Here is a 22458-nt window from a genome sequence, read left to right as displayed (position 1 = left end):
GATAGTGCTCAGGGTATTTAGGCCAGATTCTTACTCTAAGCGATGCAGCCCGCGCTGCGCCTCCCTGCCCAGCCCCCGCTTGTTAATGGCGCCTGCAGGCGTCTGCGCTGCTTCTCCACTGGGGGAGTTACCGTAGGACTCGCAATCTTCGAGTTTTAATTGTTTATTTATTTTTTCTTCCTGTTACGTTGCCCTCTGTGCTTCCAAAGCTCGGCACAGATTCGGCAGTGAGAAGGTTTCCTGGTGTTTGGAAACTTCTCTCTTTTTAAGACTCCCTTCCCGGGACGGAGCTCCGTCCCTCCCTCTTTTGTCTCTTTTTTTGTCTTTTATATTTTTTCCTACCTCCTTTCGAAGAGTTGGATTGCTTTTCTGGGTGCCTGATGTCCTCTGCCGGCATTCAGAAGTTGTTTTGTGGAATTTACTCGACGTTTAAATGCTCTTTTGATGAATTTGTGGGGGAGAAAGTGTTCTCCCTGTCCTACTCCTCCGCCATCCCTGATAACCTATTTCTTAGCATGGGTAGTGGGCTACTTATTTTGTTCTTATTTCAATTCTTTTAATATTTCACCATGAAGTCACAGGGGGATTGTATCAAATAACTTTAAACAATTTTAGGGCATTCACTTTGCCGAGCTTTACTTTTCCTTGAGATTTTCTCATGTATGGGGGCTGAAATTTATCCTATGCAAATTTATCCAACAGTGTCTATTAAGTTAATCATGTTTTTTAAATTCTTCTTTTACTTTGTTAATATGGTGACTAGCATAGATTTTTCTCATCATTCATTTCGGTTTTGGTATATTTAAAAAAATACAATTCCAGATTTATTATTTCATGTAGTTTATGACCTGGGTTTTAAGTACTGTACTTGCATTGCTTATTGACTACCAATAAGCCAACCTATTAAAACCATCATGATTATTCTAATGTGTAAGGTATAACCTTAATAAACCAGTAAGAAGCCCGCGTTGTTCTCATAAATGTTTTTTGAGAAACAGGAATGAGAGGTGATAGCATCATTTAGGATTCATTTAGATTCCACCTCTATTTGCGATTAAGTTGTCAGATAATCTTAAGCAAGACACACCCCTCTTGGCTTCAGACTTCAGACAGGCTTCAGATTTCAGAAAATCTAGAAAATGGGACATTGAGAGAATAAATGTTAACATGCTGAGAACAGTGCCAACTACTGTATAAGTCTAAGAAATTATTAAATGGCAAGTCAGGTAATTTTATATTTAACTGCAACTGTGAATGAGGATATAATATAAACTCAAGAAAATCTTCAAAGCCATGTAAAACCCGAAGGCATTAAAATTTATTAAATGATGCAATAACAACAGAATTCTTTATTTACAATAGCATTATTTAACATCAAATAAGCAAATAGCATCAGCAAAGCAATATTAACTTGCATAAATGTATTTAAAATTTCTCTTGAATATATCTACCTTTTGCATAAACTGCTCACACTAGAAATACAAACATCAATGCAGGTGAACAAAGTGATGTTTGGAGTCAACTCCATTTTGAAAATAAATCACAACCTGAAGCACTGTAAGCTTTCTCCTGAAGAACCATAGTTAATATATTGCTTAATTTTACCCTTGGATAATCTTTTCATATACACACATCTCAGATGCAACTTCATGAGGAACTGTACAAATAAAACCACAAATGGCATAAGAAAAAAAAAAAGACAGTTAAATGTTTGAAGAAATGTATCATCATCACCATTCAACAACATAAAGTTTAAGTGATGATGCACTTATTCAAAAAATTGTACACAGTTCACTATACAAATATAATACATCGGACAGCTATGTAGGAATATACAAGACTTAAAAACAGATCTAAGGCATTATGCTAGATTTTAGCATTTTGAGGTTCTTGCACATAGCTTTTACCTGTAGTAAGAAACTTAAAAGGTTTCGTTTTAGTCTATAAAGAAACACCAGGGAGAAAATTCTAATTAAAATCGAAGCCACTACAGTAATTTTCTTTTGTGCAGAGAATGCTTTGCTCGGAGGCAGCATACTACCATACAAATACTAGAAAATTTTAAATTCACACCAACAATTAATGGCTTAAGTTGCATTTCAAAATTGATTGTGTATCTTTGGGTTCTGCAAGGGGATCTGTGCCACCCATTTCATGTGTTAAGCCCATAGGAACTCCGTTTTTACACACAGATTAAAAACTGCATTATATAAACTGCAAAAACATTGCTTTCAATGGTTACAGGCCATGAGAGATACACGTGGGAGGGGGCATCTTCATCTTTTGAGTCCAACGAATTCATTGCAGGAAAACAGCTCACTTCACTTTTTCAACTTACCACGTTACATGAACACGTAGATGAGCTTCACAACCAAGTTAATGTATGTATACTTTTCACATTATGTGTTTTTCACATTTAGTAATATAAGTAAAACACTGATTATTTGTTCTATTAAACGAAAACCGAGTACTCGGTCTAACAAGTTTATTGTGTACACCATGAGAAATACTGATCATGGAGGGACTGGTTTGGCCTTTGCTTCTGTCATGATCAATGTGATCAGAGGATTCCTTCACTGACTTTTCTTAATTAGATGTAAAAAACCCATGACCTGATCTAAGCTGTAAGAGAACTGATCATCTCTCTTCCTTCAAAATGGCAATGATTATGAGTTATTCCCAATTACCGGAATGGCAGGTTTGCAGATCAGATCTGTCTGAACTGGGACTGACAGAACACAGCGGGCAGAAGGTCAAACAAGAGAAGGTACACAGGGGTTTTTGGACAGGGTTCCCGTGGAAAGGGACTTCCAACTCAGACAAATCCAGGTTAAACTCCATTCTCTCTTGTGAAGTTCCATTCATTCTAATTCACATGTTTCTAAATGTCAACTGGAAAGTGGTCACGTGACACCAAGTGTGACATAAGCCTTGTGGTGCCAGTGAGGACGCTGAGCTCGGGCTGATGTCCGCCCGAGTTATTCCTCCACCACAGCTGGGCGACCCAATGGTTTGGTTGAGAAAAGCAGAGCCTTTTGAGGGGGGGGACTGTGAATTGGTGGCCCCCACCAAGTGCTGTGCCTGGGCCACCTTCCTGTAGTGAGACCCCCTACGTGGAAAACAAAGTAGCGAAATGCAGATTTCCCAGAACATTTCTTTAGCATGGAGCCATGCTTTCAGACTGTCTACTTAACCATTTATCTTTGGGCTCTATCTCTTTCTATACTTCCGTAATCTGTCCATATAGAGAGACACGTATGAGTAGGGGTAGTTTGTCTATTTTTCACCCTTCCACAAAAAAACAAGCAGATTTCAAGGAAAAAAGACTTCTCTGTTCCTAAAAGGCCTGGCTGACGAGATATAAAATGCTTTGCTTTTTAGACATCAAAAAGACATCATTCTGAAATTTAGGTAAGAAAGTAGGTGTCTTAGGAGTTGGGGAGAAATAGCTCAAAAAAGGTCACCAGTTTCTTGGTATTACAGTTGTCTGAAACTGATGCCAATTAAGAAAAGATTATTCCCCTACCAGAGTGGGCAAGAAAAACAACCAGAAAAGTGGCCTGCTTAGTAACACGTAGTCTTCCTAAGGTTAAGAAAGAATATAAACATATAAAAATCAAGAATTGGTTTCTACAGCGGCTGCATATCAGATAGATAAATGACTTATGAGCAGAATCACAAGATTTAGAAAATAAAAAGTCTTAAGTCTACAAATTAGGTCTAATCGAGGCCTTGAGAGCCTTTACAAAACACTTTCAGGAGACACTGCTATGAAGATATCTAATTGTAACACTGAAGTACCTCATTTTGGATTCGATTCCACAATATGTATACCTCACAAAAAATTACACAATTAAAACACTTAAGTCCTCAACTTAAATTATTGCTTGTTTACATATAAATTGGATTTTATGTACCTTACAAAACTTCGGCTTATTAAGTCAGCACTGCTAAAAAAAACAAAATAAAAGACACATGGCGGAGGTGAACTCTGTCCTGATGCCTGCGGTCAATTTTAAGCACACTGTGGTTTTCTCCCGTGTGGGGGGCCAGTGTCGCGGGGAACAGAATGAACACACTTCCCAGGCAGGTGTCCAAAGTCTGATGGGTTTCGAGTACTAACTTTGCTCCTCTCCTTCCAGTAAATGCATTTTTTCTGGAATTTCAGAGTTAGCGGCTGGTAAGTGGCTGGCAAAACATGGAAGGAAATAATAAAGGGCTTACCTGGTTTCTGTTGCTTTTATTAAAAAAAAAAAAAGTGGGGAGAATGGGGAAGGTAGAGGGAGAAGGGAAGGATCAGATGGAAGAAGAGGCGCTGATTCAAGCTTCTGATGGATCTAAAGCAAACTGAATTTGGAAATCAATTTCTTTCTGATTCATGATTTGGGCGAACTAGTTTGGTTTGAATCAAAGAAATTGAAAAGAAAAAAAAAAGAGGAAGAAGGACTTGTTAATGTTAACAGCCCTCCCACAGGCTCTTTTTCATCTGTTCAAGGAACTGGAAATGCTTTCCAACACCGTCTTGAGAGCTTTCTACAAAGATACAACTACGATGTCTTGGTCTTCACTTCTTGGGCATGTCTGTACACACGGCACGGTCCACGGTGTCTGTCCTGCTTATCCCAGAGGCAGGCTTAGCTTAAAACATCTTTAGTTTGATTTTTTTTTTAATCTTTTCTTTCCCCCAGATGAAATCTTAATCTTTTGGACTGGTTAGCCAGGGAAAACAAAGCAAGAAACCAGTGTCTGGAGCCAGACAGGAAGAGAACAAGAGCATGGGTTGTTTTCCTTAAATACATACATTTAGATACATTCAATCTGACACGGGTGTGAAGTCTGCCTGTCAACATTTACTCTGCAGGAGAGATCTAAGTTGCACTAAGGTGAATGCAGTGAACAGACTGACAACTGTCCGGACGCGAGCTGCAGACCATCTGTCAACCCGACAGGCGGCTCCCCCAGGAGGAGGAGCCGAGGGACTCGGCCGTCAGCCCGTCTTGCTCGGGCAGGGCTGGATGGCAGGTCGGTTGGGTCGAAACGAAGAGACGCAGCTCTCCAGATTGGTAAGTGTCTTGAGCAAGTGAGCCCAGTCAGCTGAAGAAAGAAGCAACCAGCTACCTTCAGTGTCAGCAGTATTTCTGCGGGAAAATAAAGAGAAAGTTGTCATGGCTCAGAATTTTTGGTAAAACCATCATGAGGCCCAGCATGAAAACATCAGACTACTTGGCCATTTTAAATAACCCCAACCACAAAGGTTACACTCACTTATTTTTTTGTTTTGTAGGAAATTCAACATCAATTCTACATTTTGTCACTTAAGAGAGAACTTGAAAATAGTTACTTACTGCTAGGGACAACATTTTCTCCCTTAAGAGGCCCCAGCACCTGTGCCAAACTGTTGAGAGCCCTTCCTCTTGTTAACAGGCCTGTCACCAGGCTCCCAACTCAGGTGGGTTCTCAGTACTAACTGTTCTACTGTTTCAAGATTTAGTTGGACACAGTAATATCACTCTTAGAAAAAGTGTTTAAGATGATAAAGAAATAATATAGATCAGATTTTAAGACTGCTGCTTAAAGAAAATGAAATCTAGAACACTTAGAATAAACTTGGGCTTAATGAAGGGAGAGTGGGGTCTTAGCCACTGAACCACCAGGGAGTCCACCCTAGACCTTCTGAACGCCCTGCACCATCTGACCTGCAGTAGCCTTCCCCTTAGAGTAAACTGAGACTTAATTAAGGGAGAGAGAACAATTAGAAGCCAGTTCCTCTTCATCCTTCTGAAAATCAAACATTACAATTCAGAAACAAAAAGAAATCAGAGTTTGTGCTAACACGCCTAATTCTTTGCTATTTCATTTTTTGCTTTGCTATAATCATTCCATTCTGGGGCAAAATGAGTGTTTTTAAATCATATGCCACCATCAGCTCAATTAAAATGAGCTTAAATAAAAAATTACTCACACAAACATCGTTGTATATCCAATAAAATGAGATTTTTTTTTTCCCTTCTCTTTTTGGCTGCATTGCACAGCATGTGGCTCCTGCATTGGAAGGGCAGGGTCTTAGCCACTGGACCGCCGGGGAAGTCCATATTACACAATTCTCCTCAGCCTACTGGCTGACAACGTGTCTGTGCCAATTCTAGTCTATGGAATACTCACAGCCGCGGGTTTATTTCTCTGGTTTCTTACCCGTGATGCATCTCCCTCCTGCTTAATCATGTCCATCCCAGGCAGCTGGCTAGGGAAAAGGCCGCCTCCCCTCAGAGCAGGGTCATTCACCTGAGGGCGACAGGACAGCACGGGGCTTTATCTTGAGAGACATCCATACGCCTACTGGGGAGCAGCCACCCACCAAGCTTCTGCTTTGTTTCCAGGAGCAGAATTACCAGGACAGAAGGCCACTCCCCTCATCTAGTCTCCCACATGCAAGTTCTGGGGGGAGTGTGGAGGAACGTGAAAACGTGCTGCGCTCACTCTCATCTGTGTTCGACTCTCTGCGACCCCATGGACTATAGCCTGACAGGCTCCTCTGTCCATGGGGTTCTCCAGGCAAGAATACTAGAGTGGGTTGCCATTTTCTTCTCTAGATGATTTTCTCCACCCAGGGATCAAACCCACATCTCTCAGGTCTCCTGAACGGGCAGGTGGGTTCTTTACCACTAGCATCACCTGAGAAGCCCCTATAAATACACTGGCTGCCTTCACAATTAATTTTCATTTGCATTCTATATAGAAATTCAACAGAGATAATAATATTAGAAACATTCTTATGTCTTTCAGTTCAGTTCAGTTGCTCAGTCTTGTCCGACTCTTTGTGAGTCCATGGACTGCAGCATGCCAGGCTTCCCTGTCCATCACCAACTCCCAGAGCTTGCTGAAACTCATGTTCATCATGTCAGTGATGCCATCCAACCATCTCATCCTCTGTTGTCCACTTCTCCTCCTGCCTTCGATCTTTCCCAGCATTAGGGTTTTTCCAATGAGTTGGTTCTTTGCATCAGGTGGCCAAAGTATTGGAGTTTCAGCTTCAGCATCAGTCCTTCCAATGAATATTCAGGACTGATTTCCTTTAGGATGGAATGGCTGGATCTTCCTGCAGTCCAAGGGACTCTCTCAAGTCTTCTCCAACACCGCAGTTCAAAAGCATCAATTCTTCAACACTCAGCTTTCTTTATAGTCCAACTCTCACATCCATACATGATTACTGGAAAAACCATAGCTTTGACAAGATGGACCTTTGTTGGTAAAGTAATTATCTCTGCTTTTTAATATGCAGTCTAGGTTGGTCATAGCTTTTCTTCCAAGGAGTAAGCGTCTTTTAATTTCATGGCTGCAGTCACCATTTGCAGTGATTTTGCAGCCCCCCAAAATAAAGTCTGTCACTGTTTCCACTGTTTCCCATCTATTTGCCATGAAATGATGGGACTGGATGCCATGATCTTAGTTTTCTGAATGTTGAGTTTTAAGCCAACTTTTCACTCTCCTCTTTCACTTTCATCAAGAAGCTCTTTAGTTCTTCTTCGCTTTCTGCTATAGGTTAGTGTCATCTGAGAATCTGAGGTTATTGATATTTCTCCTAGCAATCTTGATTTCAGCTTGTGTTTCATCCAGCCTGGCATTTCAAATAATGTACTCTTCATATAAGTTAAATAAGCAGGGTGACAATATACAGCCTTGACGTACTCCTTTTCCTATTTGGAACCAGTCTTTTGTTCCATGTCAAGTCCTAACTGTTGCTTCTTGACCTGCATATAGGTTTCTCTGAAGGCAGGTCAGGTGTTCTGGTATTCCCATTTCTTTAACAATTTTCCACAATTTGTTGTGATCCACACAGTCAAAGGCTTTGGAGTAGTCAGTACAGCAGAAGTAGACGTTTTTCTGGAATTCTCTTGCTTTTTCGATGATCCAATGGATGTTGGCAATTTGATCTCTGGTTCCTCTGCCTTTTCTAAATCCAGCTTGAACATCTGGAAGTTCACAGTTCATGTACTGTTGAAGCCTGGCTTGGAGAATTGTGAGCATTACTTTGCTAGTGTGTGAGATGAGTGCAATTGTGTGGTAGTTTGAACATTCTTTGGCATTGCCTTTCTTTGGGATTGGAATGAAAACTGACCTTTTTCAGTCCTGTGGCCACTGCTGAGTTTTCCAAATTTGCTGGCATATTGAGTGCAGCACTTTCACAGTATTATCTTGTAGCATTTGAAGTAGCTCAACTCGAATTCCATAACCTCCACTAGCTTTGTTCATAGTGATACTTCCTAAGGTCCACTTGACTTCACATTCCAGGATGTCTGGCTCTAGGTGAGTGATCACACCATTGTGATTATCTGGGTCATGAAGATCTTTTTTTGTTTAGTTCTTCTGTGTATTCTTGCCACGTGTTCTTAGTATCTTCTGCTTCTGTTAGGTCCATACCATTTCTGTCCTTTACTGAGCCCATCTTTGCATGAAATGTTCCCTTGGTATCTCTAATTTTCTTGAAGAGATGTCTAGTCTTTCCCATTCTATTGTTTTCTTCTATTTCTTTGCATTGATCACTGAGGAAGGCTTTCTCATCTCTCCCTGCTATTCTTTGGAACTCTGCATTCAAATATTATATTTTTCCTTTTTTCCTTTGCTTCTCTTCTTTTCTCAGCTATTTGTAAGGCCTTGTCAGACAACCATTTTGCCTTTTTGCATTACTTTTTCTTGGGGATGGTATTGATCACTGCCTCCTGTACAATGTTCCTCTGTCCATAGTTCTTCAGGCACTCTATCAGATCTAATCCCTTGAATCCATTTGTCACTTCCACTGTATAATCGCAAGGGATTTGATTTAGGTCATACCTGAATGGTCTAGTGGTTTTCCCTACTTTCTTCAATTTAAGTCTGAATTTGACAATAAGGCATTCATGATCTGAGCCACAGTCAGCTCCTGGTTTTGTTTTTGCTGACTGTAAAGCTTCTCCATCTTTGGATCCTAAGAATATAATCAATGTGATTTCGGTGTTGATCATCTGGTGATGTCCATGTGTAGAGTCTTCTCTTGTGTTGTTGGAAAAGGGTGTTTGCTATGACCAGTGCGTTCTCTTGGCAAAACTCTGTTAGCCTTTGACCTGTTGCGCTTTGTACTCCAAGGCCAAATTTGCCTGTTACTCCAGGTAGCTCTTGACTTCCTACTATTGCATTCTAGTCCCCAATAAGGAAGAGGACGTGTTTTTTTTGGTGTTAGTTCTAGAAGGTTTTGTTCTTCATAGAACCATTCAACTTCAGCTTCTTCAGCGTCACTAGTCAGGGTATAGACTTGGAATACTGTGAAACTGAATGGTTAGACTTGGAAATGAACAGAGATAAATCATTCTGTCGTTTTTGGGACTGCATCCAAGTACTGCCTTTTGGACTCTTTCGTTGACTATTATGGCTACTCCATTTCTTCCAAACAAGAGCAATACTGCCTAGGAGCCTGGAATGTTAGGTCCATCCACGAATCAAGGCAAATTGTAAGTGGTTAAACAAGGAGGGGATGGCAAGAGTGAACATTGACATTTTAGGAATTGGTGAACTAAAATGGACTGGAATGGGTGAATTTAACTCAGACGACCATTATATCTTATGTCGTTATATGTTTACTTTTTTGAGTGCAAAGTAGACCAACGATCCTTTCCCACCCCCTGTCCTTTGGCCATGCTGCATGACTTGTGGAATCTTAGTTCCCTGACCAGGGACTGAACCTGCACCCTCAGCAGTGAAAGCAGAGTCCTAACCACCGGACTGCCAGGGAGCTCCCTTCACCTGGTTTTATGTTTAGGAGAAAAAAACATCAGTTCTTGAAAATCCCCAAATATAACTATTTAAGAAAGTGCATTTCATCACTCCATTTTTTGACATTCATTTTTGATACTGCAAAAGCCTTCAAATAAGAGAAAAATTTAGAAGACAAGTTAGTTAAGAAATATTTTAAAAGATCTTTGAGCTGTCAGAGATCCTTTTGTGTTTATTTCATCATTAACACGTATTTCTGTTAATTGCACTAACACTAGTGATGGTAAGGTGAAAAAACACTCTTCAAAATAAATGTGGGAATTGATGGCAGACGTTAAGCACATGGAAAGACTCATTTAATAGCAGAAACAGACAAAAAGTTGCAATCAAGAAACTGAGGGTGGTTTCTCTTTGGGGTGCTCACCTGCTCGGGACCCATGGAGGACAGCCCTGACGTAGGCACGGAGGTCACTGAGGTCATGCTGATCTGTCCGGTCATCTGGTTCATGTTGTTCATCCCGCCTGTGTTGGTCGCCATGGATACATTGATGTTCATATTGTTATTGTACATGCTGGTGTTTGCCTGCTGTGCGAAGTGTGGAGGGGACTGTTGCGAGAACATGCTAGAAACACGGTGAAAAATTACAATGTTAGAGCCCTTGGGCAAACAGGGAGGCAGGATGAATAAACCTAGGCTGAGAGAACCCGGGGAGTGGGGCATGGGGTGATGGCCAGGAGACGGTGAGATCAGAGACAGCAGGGGAAGGGCTCAGCCAAGCTGCAGGGGTCACTGCGTTCTGACCTGTCCCCATCATCACCATGTTGGGGTGGTGGACAAAGTCTGGAGGGACACTTTGCACTCTCATGTCTGCACCAGACAAGGATTCTGTTTGCTTTTATTACCTGCACTGAGAGGGGGGTGGGCTTCCCAGGTGGCGCTAGTGGTAAAGAACGTGTCTGCCAACGCAGGAGATGTAAGAGAGGCGGGTTCAATCCCTGGGTTGGGAAGATCCCCTGGAGGAGGGCATGGCAACCCACTCCAGTATTCTTGCCTGGAGAATCCCGTGGACAGAGGAGCCTGCTGTGCTATAGTGCTGCAAAGAGCTGGACATGACTGAAGCAGCTGAGTATGTACACACGATAAGAAGGTGGCTTCCAGGCCACTGCCTCCACAGCACTTGCTCTCATACATTGGGGGTGCTACCTTCTTGCGGCGGTGGTGGTAGCGGGGGTGGGGTTCCTTTTACTCCCAAGGCAAAAATATTAAGCTAGGGTTTGGTAAATTCTGGTAACATCTGCCCTAGGAAAAGCAGATTGGCTTATTACTCAGGAGTTTACTGGGTATTGTTTGCTTGAACAAAGAAGAACTTTCCAGAAAAGAGACAGGCGGGCTATAGAAAGATTGCCTGGTGATCGTTTCAAAAAGACACAGACACGCAGCATACCTGTTTGCGCCCATGCTCCCCTGCGCCCACCCGTTCATGTCCGAGGAGGCCTGGTAGGCTGGGTTTGCCTGGGACTGCTGCAGCATGGGGCTCTGGGTGTGCGCCAGCCGGGGTGATATCAGAGGGCTCTGGGGTGCGGCGGCCCCAGTGAAGCCGGGGTCAGGCTGCTGACTTATTCCTTAAAAGACAGAACAGAAATCCCAAGGAGGCTGTTAGTTTTATCGTTGAGGCAGGGGACAAAAGAGAACATTCAAATCAAATACACAAAGAAAATTACTTTCATGAGGGAGATTCAAGAGGGAGGGAACATATGTACATCTATGGCTAATTCATGTTAAGGTATGGCAGAAATCAAAACAATATTGCAAAGCAATTATCTTTCAAATAAAAACAAATTTCTTAAAAAAATAAAATTACTTTCAAATACCCTATCTTGTGCTGGTAAGTTATACACATTTAGAAAGGATTCCAAGTTGGGATAAAATGCATGAAGAAAAACTCTTCATACCTTGGTTCTCTATGGTAATTAGAGGCGTGCCCAGGAGACATATTAACTATGGAGACTAAAGACAAAGAAAATATCATTCTTGCCCCATATCCCTGGCAAATCAACAATGGGTCAAATGTATGTATTTCTCTTTGACTGGAAACAGTCTTTCAATGTTTATGTGTCACTACAATTAGGTTAAACTGGATTAAAGTTTGGTTCTCTCAAAAATCAACACACTTGACTACTTTTTTATTAAATTAAGTTATTGTATGATGAGATAGCTATGTTTTAAAAATAAGTGACCATGAGAATTCCCTGGCAGTCCAGTTGTTAGGAGTCTCCACTTTTACTGTTAAGGGCCTGGGTTCGATTGCTAGTCAGGGAACTGGGATTCTACAAGTCACATGATATGGCTAAAAAATACAAAATTTAAAAAAGTAAGTGCATTCATGATTAGCTTACTGTGTATTCATAAAGAATACTTTTACAGTATACAAGATTACTTGTACACTATATAAAATTACTTGTACACTATACAAGTATCTGGGATACTTTTGCACTATACAAGATTAACAAGAAAAAGAAAAACTCCATGTAAGCTGCTTGGTCAGTTTAGAGGCAAATGGTGTTTACATTAAAAGGAAAGAAAACTTTGAGCAGACCTTCTTAAATCATCAAAAAAGAAAGAGAGGAAGAGCTGGGAAACAAAGGAGGCAGCTTTTTAGAAAATTTCAGGGATGACATTAAGGTAATCCCATTTTTGCCTAGAAGACTTGTAAAATACGCACATTTAATGACTACTTTAATAAGCTATGAAAGAAAAACTTAAGATCACACAGGAAAAAGCTGTACATTATCCTTCTGGGTCTTGAAAGAAATAGGAGATGTGAGGTTCAAGCACCACAAAGACTGGGTAGTTGTTTTTAGAGAACTCTGGTGGGAGATGGGGAGAGTCATTTTGAATGTTAACCTTGATGTAAACACTTAACTTTTATCAATAATTCAACTATTAACCGAATATGACATGCATACAAATATTAATGTTTATGACACAGCATGCTTGTTGCTTAAGATTGACATTAAACAACAAATCAATACAAAGAAAATGAAGAGCTAGTCCACTGTGATTTCTGTAAGGCACTTCTGAAGAATTATCAATTCATTAAAGATTTGATGTAATATTGAAAGTGGAAGTGTTAGTCGCTTAGTCGTGTCCAACTCTCTGCGACCCCATGGACTGTAGCCTGCCAGGCTCCTCTGTCCATGAGATTTCCCAGGCAAGAATACTGGAGTGGGTAGCCATTCCCTTCTCCAGGGGATCTTCCCTACCCTGGCATCAAACCCGGGTCCTCCTGTATTGCAGGCAGATTCTTTGCCATCTGAGCCACCAGGGAAGCCTTTATTTTTCTCAAGTCATAGAAGGTCTGTAACACTTAAAGGATATACATCTTTCAACATTTGTATCTACCAGTTTGTCTAAGCAGACTCAAGTATATGCACGTGCACCTGTGTTTACAGACATGGATGTAAACACAGACATGTGTACACGCTTATGCACACGACTGGCACTGTGTGCCCACCTAGTCTGGTTATTCTTAAAGTAAGACCTGTGCTCGGAGACAGGGTAGTGGCTGAGCTGAGATGGGAAGATACTGCATTGGACCTGGGGACTCCTGATGAGCCCCAGCTGTCCTTGCGGGTTTCCTAGCATCCCCTGGTTAGCCAGGTTCATCTGGGATCCACACAAAGAGCTGTGACTCCGGACAGTGAGGGGACCCTGGGAAGAAAGGAGTGGTAGAAGGTGGTGGGGGTCTAGGTCCCATACCGTAGTTTGGAGGGAATGGAAACTGCTGCGCATTTGCCTGGGGGATCCGGGGGTTGCTCATGGCTGCCGGCACGCCACTGGGAGCCACCACGCTGGGCGTCATGTTCAGCCCCTGCCCTCGCATCATCAGGGTTCGCTGCTGAACCTGCTGCTGCTGATGATGCATCTGTCTTTGTCGAAGATGTTGGTTCAGGATTTCCCTCTGTCTCTGGGCCAGCATCTGGGCGTTAATAGGTGCCTGGAATGGGGGTGGGCAATACACGGAGGAAGACATGGGGGTGGGCACAGATCGAAAAAGAAACCGCATGTTAGAAACAGGATAACAGAAGGTACAGGCTCATGCAACATTATTTGGAAAATAAAGAGAGAACATTTTAGAGCTGAACAACTGGCGGTGGAGAATGTGAGCCCTGAGTTCTGTACACACAGTGAGGATTCAGAACCCTTGCAATGACTGATGTGGGTCAGTTCAGAGTGACTATCAATAAACTGGAGACTCACTGTGAGAGGACACCATTAACTATGGGACCCCAAGATAACATCAGTCCCGTCTGTAAGAAGACTCTGTACAGAAACCTTGAAGATGGCAGTTTAGAGGCTCATTAAGGGACATTCAAGTCTAAAGGGACGCCAAGTCACTTTGCTGAAAGGTGGCTTTGAAGCACTTGAGAAAAGGCTGAATGGAGGCAGAAAGAAAGGGAGTTGCGTAAGGAGAGGAGGGTGACAGAGGCCAGGATGGAGGGTGGATGGAAGGATGGATGAGGGAAGGGGTACCGTGCTTGCTGTCAGTGAGGGGGACAGGCTGGTTATGGATCTTGGCTGTATATAGCTGACTTCATTATTCACGGACTGGCGAGCTGGCCTACCCGCTAACATGTACTTGTCACCCCAGAACCAATACTCACTGCACCATCGTCATTTATGGATACATGTGGAACAGCAAAAAATGTGAGAAGCCCAACATGCACATTCCTACCCACGGCTGAAACGAGGTGACATCAGTTCTTGTTTCAGCTCTCACACTGCAGACAAGTGTCCTTCTTGTGGACTACTTAGTTCCACATTTTTCACACTGTTGTGCTTTTTATCAGTAACTCTGCTGTTTAAAACTAGTCCTGAGACTAGTGCTATCTAGTGTCCTAAACAAGTCCAGGAGGCTGATGTGCCTTGTGGGGGAAACTGTGTGAGTTAGACGAGCTTCATTCAGGCGTGAGTTATGGTGCTGCTGGCTTTGAGTTTGACGTTAATGGATCAACAATATATATTACAAAAGGTGTCCTCAAACAGAAACACACATGGACTGACTGATGAAAATGTGACAAGAGGCTCAAAGAAACCGAACACTATTTCTCCTAGAAGCAACGGTTCACTATTTGCCAATTCAGTGTTGGCAGGAACTTTGCTTGCTTGCTTAGTCAGTCCCACTCTTTGTGACCCTGTGGATTGTATCCCAGGCTCCTCTGTCCACGTGATTCTCCAGGCAAGAATACTGGAGTGTCTTGCCATTTCCTCCTCCAGGGGATCTTCCCGACCCAGGGACTGAACCCGCATCCCCTGTGGTCTCCTGCATTGCAGGCAGGTTCTTTACTCACTGAGCCATCAGGGAAACCCAGGACTGAACACACAGTGTGAATAATGGTAACTGACCGTATGTGGCAATAAAAATGGCAGTGATGGGGAGGGAACCACAAAGACAACAGACTAGACCAATAAGCACATGGCGTGACCTCCATTGTCTGGATCTAGATCTATGTGTGGCCTTCTAAGTCGCTTTACATAGGATATCAAGGAGGGAAATGATGAGACAGGTTAAGTGGATACTGACAGCTTGTCTGCCCCTTACCTGTGTGGGTACTCCAGGCCTCAGAGTCAAGTTCACATTTGAAACATTGCTGATTTGATTCATAAGTGGCTGGCGATTCTAAATGCACATACATGGGAATCAGTACACTTTTAAACAGAATATATTTTACTTCAAATTCCCACCTCAAGAAACCTTCCCCAGCCCCCAAACCCAACATCCACATGCTGCTGGATACTGAAACCACATGGTGTGTGGCTGGATACCCTTGTGAGCTAGTTATCAAGTGATGCTTCCCATTGCTTGTAGCTGAGAAGTTATTTTGGACCGTTTGGAAAGTACACTGTTTGCAAGGGAGAAAAAGAGTAGAATGGTCAGAAGAGGAGGCCAAGAGGAAGATTAAGGAAAAAAGCAGAGGGAAAAAAATGAGGGGAGATATTTAAAGTCCACAATACTGTTATTTACTATATGACAGAAATCTGTCCAGGCTTGTTTCAGTGAGAACATACTTTCTTGAGCAAAAGAGCTATTCCTTAATGCACCACCCCTCTGCCACCATTCTGCTAAAAGCCATGATTTTGATCACAAGAGAGGACTCATGGCAGGAGCTCCTGGTGTCCTGCGTACTCACTTGGGGCCAGAAACTGTGCTGGGTCCTGTCAACCCATACATGGAGCCTTAGCCTGTTAACAGCTCCATTTTATAGATGTAAACACTGAGGCTTGGAGAACTCAAGGTTAGCCCATCAGTAAATCACTGAGCTAGGAAATCAGAGGAGAGCTGCTCTAGCTGGAAGCAGGGTCAGCAGAGGAGCAAGAAAGAAGGGAAAGAAGAAAGCAGAAATGAGCATGAAAGCTGTATGATCATGGCAACATCTTCACTGTCTTAGGACAGAATGAGACTTAAGCCCCCAAAAGGACGCCCCGTTCTCGTGCCATCTCACATCCACCTTCACTGTGTACCCCACCCCGACTTTCTGCGTAGTGGCCAGGAACACACCTGCTGTGCTTGGAGGCGATGCTGCAGTTGAAGCCTCAGCTGGTTGGGCTGGCTCTGCACAAGGCCTGTGGGCCTGAGGCCAGGCCGCGGCTGCATGCGGAGGGTGGCGTAACTGGGCCGCTGTCCCATGGTATGGAAGTTTGGATCCTGCATGGGCGTGTAGCTGCCCTGGGCCATCTGCGCCTGAGATGCATACTGCTGCGGGAACACGGGGGTCTTCTGCTCTAGCATGAGGCTGGAATCCTGACTGGAGAACTGCTCCGGGTCCACACCTTGGCTCTGAAGAGAAAGCCCCCAGATGACCAACACATAAATAAAACCAGCAGAAACCACAGAGTGAACATAAGACTTTCCTCTCACTGCCCTGTCTCTGAAGCTTCTGCTGTTGTACTTATGGCACAAAGGTACTTCTCCCCTGACTCTCCTTGTCTTCGTAGAAAACGCCTCTTTGTTCAAAAGATCCAGTTACTTGAGGCAAGAAGCGGGCTTCAGGCCTGACTCCCAGCAACCCTTCTTCCCAGGGAAGGGGGAAGCGGTCATAAGTATAGAAAGCCTCCTACTCTCACCACCAATCTGACTGACCTGAACCTGGTGCACATGTCTCCCAGGTGTGTTCAGTGTTCTGACTGCTTATTCACTTCAAGTAGACAACTGCCTTGACACCTGGCTGGGGTCAGCAGTGTTGGGGTGCCCACCGCTATTATTCCCATTTTGCAGACAGTTAAACTGAGACTTGGAGATGCGCGGTAAACTGCAGCAAGCCTGTCTGGCAGGTAAGGAGTCGGTTCCAGTCGAGTCTGTGATTTAAGACCTGAGCTGCTCACCAATGTGACACACTGCCGTATCTGACTGCTTTCTGTGGTCGTCAGAATTCCCTACACGGTCCACATTCTGCCACCATCTTATTTCCTTTTTTTTTCCTTTGGCTGTGTTGGGTCTTTGTTGTAGTGCAGGGGCTTCGCTAGGTGTGGCACAAAGGGTTAGTTGCCCTGTGGCATGTGAGATCTTAGGTTCCTGACCCAGGATCAAACCCATGTCCCCCTGCAGTGGAAAGTGGATTCTTAACTGCTGGACCCCCAGGGAAGTCCCACCATCTTATTTCCAACTAGATGTATCTAATGTGTTTGTCCTTCTTGACTTCTTAGAGCTACTCCATCTATCTGGCTCAGAATGGAGTGGGTACAGAAAATCCAGAATTTCCCAGGGGTGACAACTTCAGGTCAGGTGGCCCTAAAATGACTGCAAATCTGGAGGGTGCACTTGGCTCATTCTTTCTTCCTTCTGCTATGAACCTCCCAACAGAGAGGAGGGAAGGACCCAACTGTAAAGTCATCTCTTAGGTGTGCTTTAACCACAGTAACATCCTAGGTTTTCCTTAAGCTAGTCTATCCATGTGACAGCAGGCCTGGGGCCACCCAGAATCCTGCCCTCAGATCAAGTTTAACCGTGAGAACTGGGCCCATCTTCTTGTGCATAATAGTTTTAAAAATGTGGAGCCCACTCATGGGAACCATTCACTGTTGAATTACTGCTCTAAGTATATCCACAAAACCATCTCAGATCTTGAAGTATTGGCCCATCTTTAGAAGAGAGAAAGTTTAAGTAATTTCCATTTTTAAAGAAAACACATAACTCTGATGACTACAAATAAAGCCCATTTGTATTCTACATTTCCCCAACTTCACCTAATAATCACTATTTCTATAATTCAGGTAATATGACATTATAAGGATGGATTTGATGAGACAACATAGAAACACAAATTAAAAAAAAAAAAGATTGAAGATATTCAATGATGAAATGACACCAGTTTTGATAAAAACAATGCTTGAGTCACGCAGCAACCCCAAGAATCATATATCTTTAAATGTCACTTAGACGAAACACAGGGATAACAGTGCTAAATGCTAAATTCTCACCAGCGCTAAAGGCAAAACAAACCAGCCACACAGGAAATATTTCAACTCCATTTTCCTCTCTTGATTTATTCAGGTTATGTCATGCAACCTCAAGTCATCTCTTTCCATTCTGCTGTTCTCAGTATGAATTGACAAGTCTTAACTCCCACTTCTGTCTGCTGAATGTGGGGATTACGACAAGACTAGTTTTAATGCTTCAGAGAAAGTCTCCCATGACTCGGCACCACCCTTCTCACAGACCCTCTCAACACCTCACACGTCCAGGAAGCAGATCAAACTCTGGAAGGTACTTCTTAGCACTAAGACAAAGATGATTCATGATGAGAAAAGAAGAAGACGGCAGTGAGCCTGTGATCTTTCTACGGGAAAACAGGATGCCTGCTTCACATCAATTGGGCTGCGTAGCCAGACTGAGAAAAGTCCTCCAAATTATTTCATGAGACTCTGTTAGGTTATTATATTGCTGCTATAAAGTACTCTTAAATGACTTTATGTCACCAACTAAATCAACTATACAGGCTTCCCTGGGGGCTCAGACGATAAAGAATGTGCCTGTAATGGAGATCTGGGTTCGATCCCCAGGTTGGGAAGATCCCCTGGAGAAGGGAATGGGGGCATGGGCAGCGGGGGAAGCAATGTAAGCCCACGGAGACTGGCTAACTTCACCTTTAAAGTGACTTCTGCTAACTTATGTGCAACCTGTTTTAACACAAGTAGCTTCCTATCACTAGCTCACAGATATAAGATGAAGGATACTGGTTTTGAGATGGAAGGTTCTAGATCGCTGAGACAGCAGTGGTCTGTTCCTGGCCTCTCTGCTCCTTGTTATGTTCCTCCCTGCCATAGTCAAGTGACCTGGACTTGAGTTTATGTCTTTTGGGCAAATAAATCCAAATTACAGGTAAAATTCATTCTTGGTCATTTCCATTCTGGGGCAAAAGTTGATGTGGGAGTAACAAGGAGAGGGGGTGACAGGAAACAGGGCTCCTGGTTACGAGGGAAGAGCACGTTCTAAAAAGCCGACTGCCGTTTATGTGCAAGCAGAAGAAAACAGACGTCTCTGTGTCCCTGCGAGCTTGGCCTCCGCCAGCCTCATGGTGTGCCCACCTGGCTGACGAGCTCGGGTATCCCCAGGGCTCTGTCGATCTCCTCCAGGCCATCAAAGTTCCTCAAGGCCATGTACAGCTGGTCCAGGAGAGCGCCTTCATCACTCGGAGACTCTGCTGCGGGATGTGGACACAGCAAGTCGTCGGGAGAGCTGCCGAATGGCTGCCTGTAAAGAGACAAACTTCATCTCGTGCCCATGGAAAAGTGAGTTGATTAGAGAACATTTTTTTCCTGCCTTAATAACAAAAGTAGTAAAATACGGTACCAGTCAGACACAAACAACAACCCCACATAATAGATACGCATTATTTAGTGCCTAACACAGATAGGGGGCTTCCCTGGTGGCTCAGTGGTTAAGAATCCACCTGCCAATGCAGGAGGAGATCTGGGTTTGATGCCTAGGTAGGGAAGACACCCTGGAGAGGAAATGGCAACCCATTCCAGTATTCTCTTGCTTGGAGAATCCCTAAGGACATAACTCACCAGGAGCCTGGTGAGTTACAGCCCATGGGGTTGCAAGAGAGTCAGATACAACTGAGCGACTAAACAACAACAACAACAACAGAGATAGGTGAGACACACGTTAAGGCACTGGATGTTATGATTGTTGTTTTTATTGCTCCTGCTCTAAAACTGGCAAAGCTGAGGCTTGGAGGGCTTGTCAGACTCCGTGCTGGAGAACAGACAGGCAACACTACAAAGTGGGGATTCATCACCGGCCGGGGTGACCACCGTGTGCCCACAAATCTACAATGACTCTTCTAGCATATATACTCATATATTTGCTTTGCCCTGAAGTAGTCCGTCTAGTCAAGGCTATGGTTTGTCCAGTGGTCATGTATGGATGTGAGAGTCAGACTGTAAAGAAAGCTGAGTGCTGAAGAATTGATGCTTTTGAACTGTGGTGTTGGAGAAGACTCGAGAGTCCCTTGGACTGCAAAGAGATCCAACCAGTCCATTCTGAAGGACATCAGCCCTGGGATTTCTTTGGAAGGAATGTTGCTAAAGCTGAAACTCTAGTACTTTGGCCACCTCATGTGAAGAGTTGACTCATTGGAAAAGACTCTGATGCTGGGAGGGATTGGGGGCAGGAGGAGAAGGGGACGACAGAGGATGAGATGGCTGGATGGCATCACTGACTCCATGGACGTGAGTCTGAGTGAACTCTGGGAGTTGGTGATGGACAGGGAGGCCTGGTGTGCTGCGATTCATGGGGTCACAAAGAATCAGACACAACTGAGTGACTGAACTGAACTGAAGTAGTCCAAGGAGTTTCCAGGATTTTAGCAGGAAAGACTAATTGATTACATAGTTTCATTTCTCACCAGACTTGAATGACCCATCTGAGGGACACAGTGAGCATGAAAGCTCCATTACTTTTTTTGAACTCAGCTGCCATTAGCCATTAGACTGCACTTGGCTGGACTAATGGGATATTTCTCCGTCATGCATAAGTAGGATTTGCAAACATTTATGAAAATCCTCAAGAAGTGTGGCTGTCAGGCTACCAAGTTAGTCACGAAAAGTCGACCATGAACATGCAGATTATGTCTGTTGTATATTTTAGGTGATAAAACTGTAACACTACACTCCAAATTCAATGGTATAATAAAGTCCTGTGATTTACATTAACTGACAACCTTGGGAGTTAAAAAGAGTTTCTGAGTTACTCAAATATTGAAAGGGGAAATGATCCTCTAATCTGTCCTCTTAGAGGTACTACATGATGTTTTGTAGAGAATGAAGTTTACAAGTAAGCACCCTCATTCTTAGGGCTTCCCTGGTAGCTCAGCTGGTAAAGAATCCACCTGCAATACGGGAGACCTGGGTTCATTCCCCGGATTGGGAAGATCCCCTGGAGGAGGGAATGGCTACCACTCCAGTATTCTTGCTTTGAGAATCTCCATGGACAGGGGAGCCTGGCGGGCTACGGTCCATTGGGTCGCAGAGGGGGAAGCGACTGAACGACTAAGCACAGCACCCTCATTCTTAAGTGATGATAGATTCACATAGGGATAACAGGCCATGTTTCCTAAAGCTAGTTCTGTGCCATTTTGGCCTAGAATCCTGAAATGCTGAGGATTTACGCCAATAGTTAGTTTCGAACAGTTCTAACCCAGTGCACTTAGAAATAATCTACCCTCTTCATTAGCCCCAGTCATTTGTGAAGAAAATCACCCAGTAAGTGTGCCCTTCACTAAACTGTGTGCCTGTAGTCCTTGGCTCTCTGAGCTTGCATCCCATGACCTGACAGGTACCATAAGAGGCCTTGCCGCCAGGGCCTCAGTTCTCAGGAAGACGTCAAGCACCCAAATAGACTGGACCCTTCCTGTTTCCACATGCTCCCAGAATTAAGTATCTAAACACAACTGTGATCAGATTACTCTACACTTAAGGAGTGGGAGGAAGGAGCAGATCAGAACACCGGCAACAAGAAGGAGAAAAACCACAGCACTGCATGTCACGGAAGCAAAGAGCAGAGGAAATTCCCCAGAGAGGAATGACCAACATTCAGATGTGATACATTTTATGAAAAAAGAGCTCAAGTCAGCCGACAGTGGATGCTATTTACCACCTTCTCTTAGGCCTGAAACCTCATTCCCCAAAGATGCTAGTTAATATTTTCTTTCTTGAGTTTTACTTCATAATTTTCAACTTCTGTTTCTTCACAAGCTTTAAATCCCCACACAGCCAGAGCCCCCACCCCAGATCTCTACTATGAACTCGGGTCCCTCTTAAATGGAGTGAGGCTGCAGGAGCTCTGTGGGAAGGCAGGTGCCCTGTATGCATCTGCTGGCGTCAGCTGGAAGAGGAGACCCTGTCCGGTATCGTGGGAGACAACTCCACTCCAGGGAGGGCACATCCCAATACAGAGAAAAAAAAAAGTACTGCAAACGTTCATTGGCATCTAAGTGATTTCCTACATAATAACCTATTTTTTGGTCTCATGATTTCCTTTTCTTTTTCTAATTAAAAAAGTTAAGCTAATGTATGACCTAGATTCCTACTTTGGTCAAAGCCCTCTTCAACTTGAGCTGGGGCCTTGGGGATACCTGCTTACAGTCTCTAATTCTCCTGATACGATGTTGCCAGGTTCCTGTTCCCATTACTGAGCGGACTCACAAAAT

At 43.5% G+C, this 22458-nt stretch overlaps 1 protein-coding gene across 16 annotated transcripts in view; it reads right to left on the bottom strand.

Annotated features, from left to right (window-relative positions):
- Positions 1-1296: 1296 nt before the first annotated feature.
- Positions 1297-22458, bottom strand: part of NCOA2 (nuclear receptor coactivator 2) — a 287169-nt gene continuing 266007 nt past the window's right edge. For all 16 annotated transcript variants that reach the window (XM_086336624.1, XM_086336640.1, XM_086336626.1 and 13 more), the window contains 8 exons: positions 19331-19496; positions 16305-16583; positions 15348-15425; positions 13505-13742; positions 11190-11367; positions 10169-10367; positions 6193-6282; positions 1297-5138 (listed from right to left, as the gene is read on the bottom strand). In XM_086336624.1, the coding sequence (XP_086192750.1) occupies positions 5127-5138; positions 6193-6282; positions 10169-10367; positions 11190-11367; positions 13505-13742; positions 15348-15425; positions 16305-16583; positions 19331-19496 (1240 nt within the window). In that variant the 3' untranslated portion in view covers positions 1297-5126. The remainder of the gene's footprint in view (positions 5139-6192; positions 6283-10168; positions 10368-11189; positions 11368-13504; positions 13743-15347; positions 15426-16304; positions 16584-19330; positions 19497-22458) is intronic.

Source organism: Bos grunniens, chromosome 14 (assembly GCF_055505025.1).
Source record: "Bos grunniens cultivar Pamir isolate PY7600 chromosome 14, Bosgru_T2T1.0, whole genome shotgun sequence".
NCBI lineage: Eukaryota > Metazoa > Chordata > Mammalia > Artiodactyla > Bovidae > Bos > Bos grunniens.
Note: the sequence above shows the minus strand (reverse complement) of the source record. Positions and strands in the feature narration are given on the sequence as shown.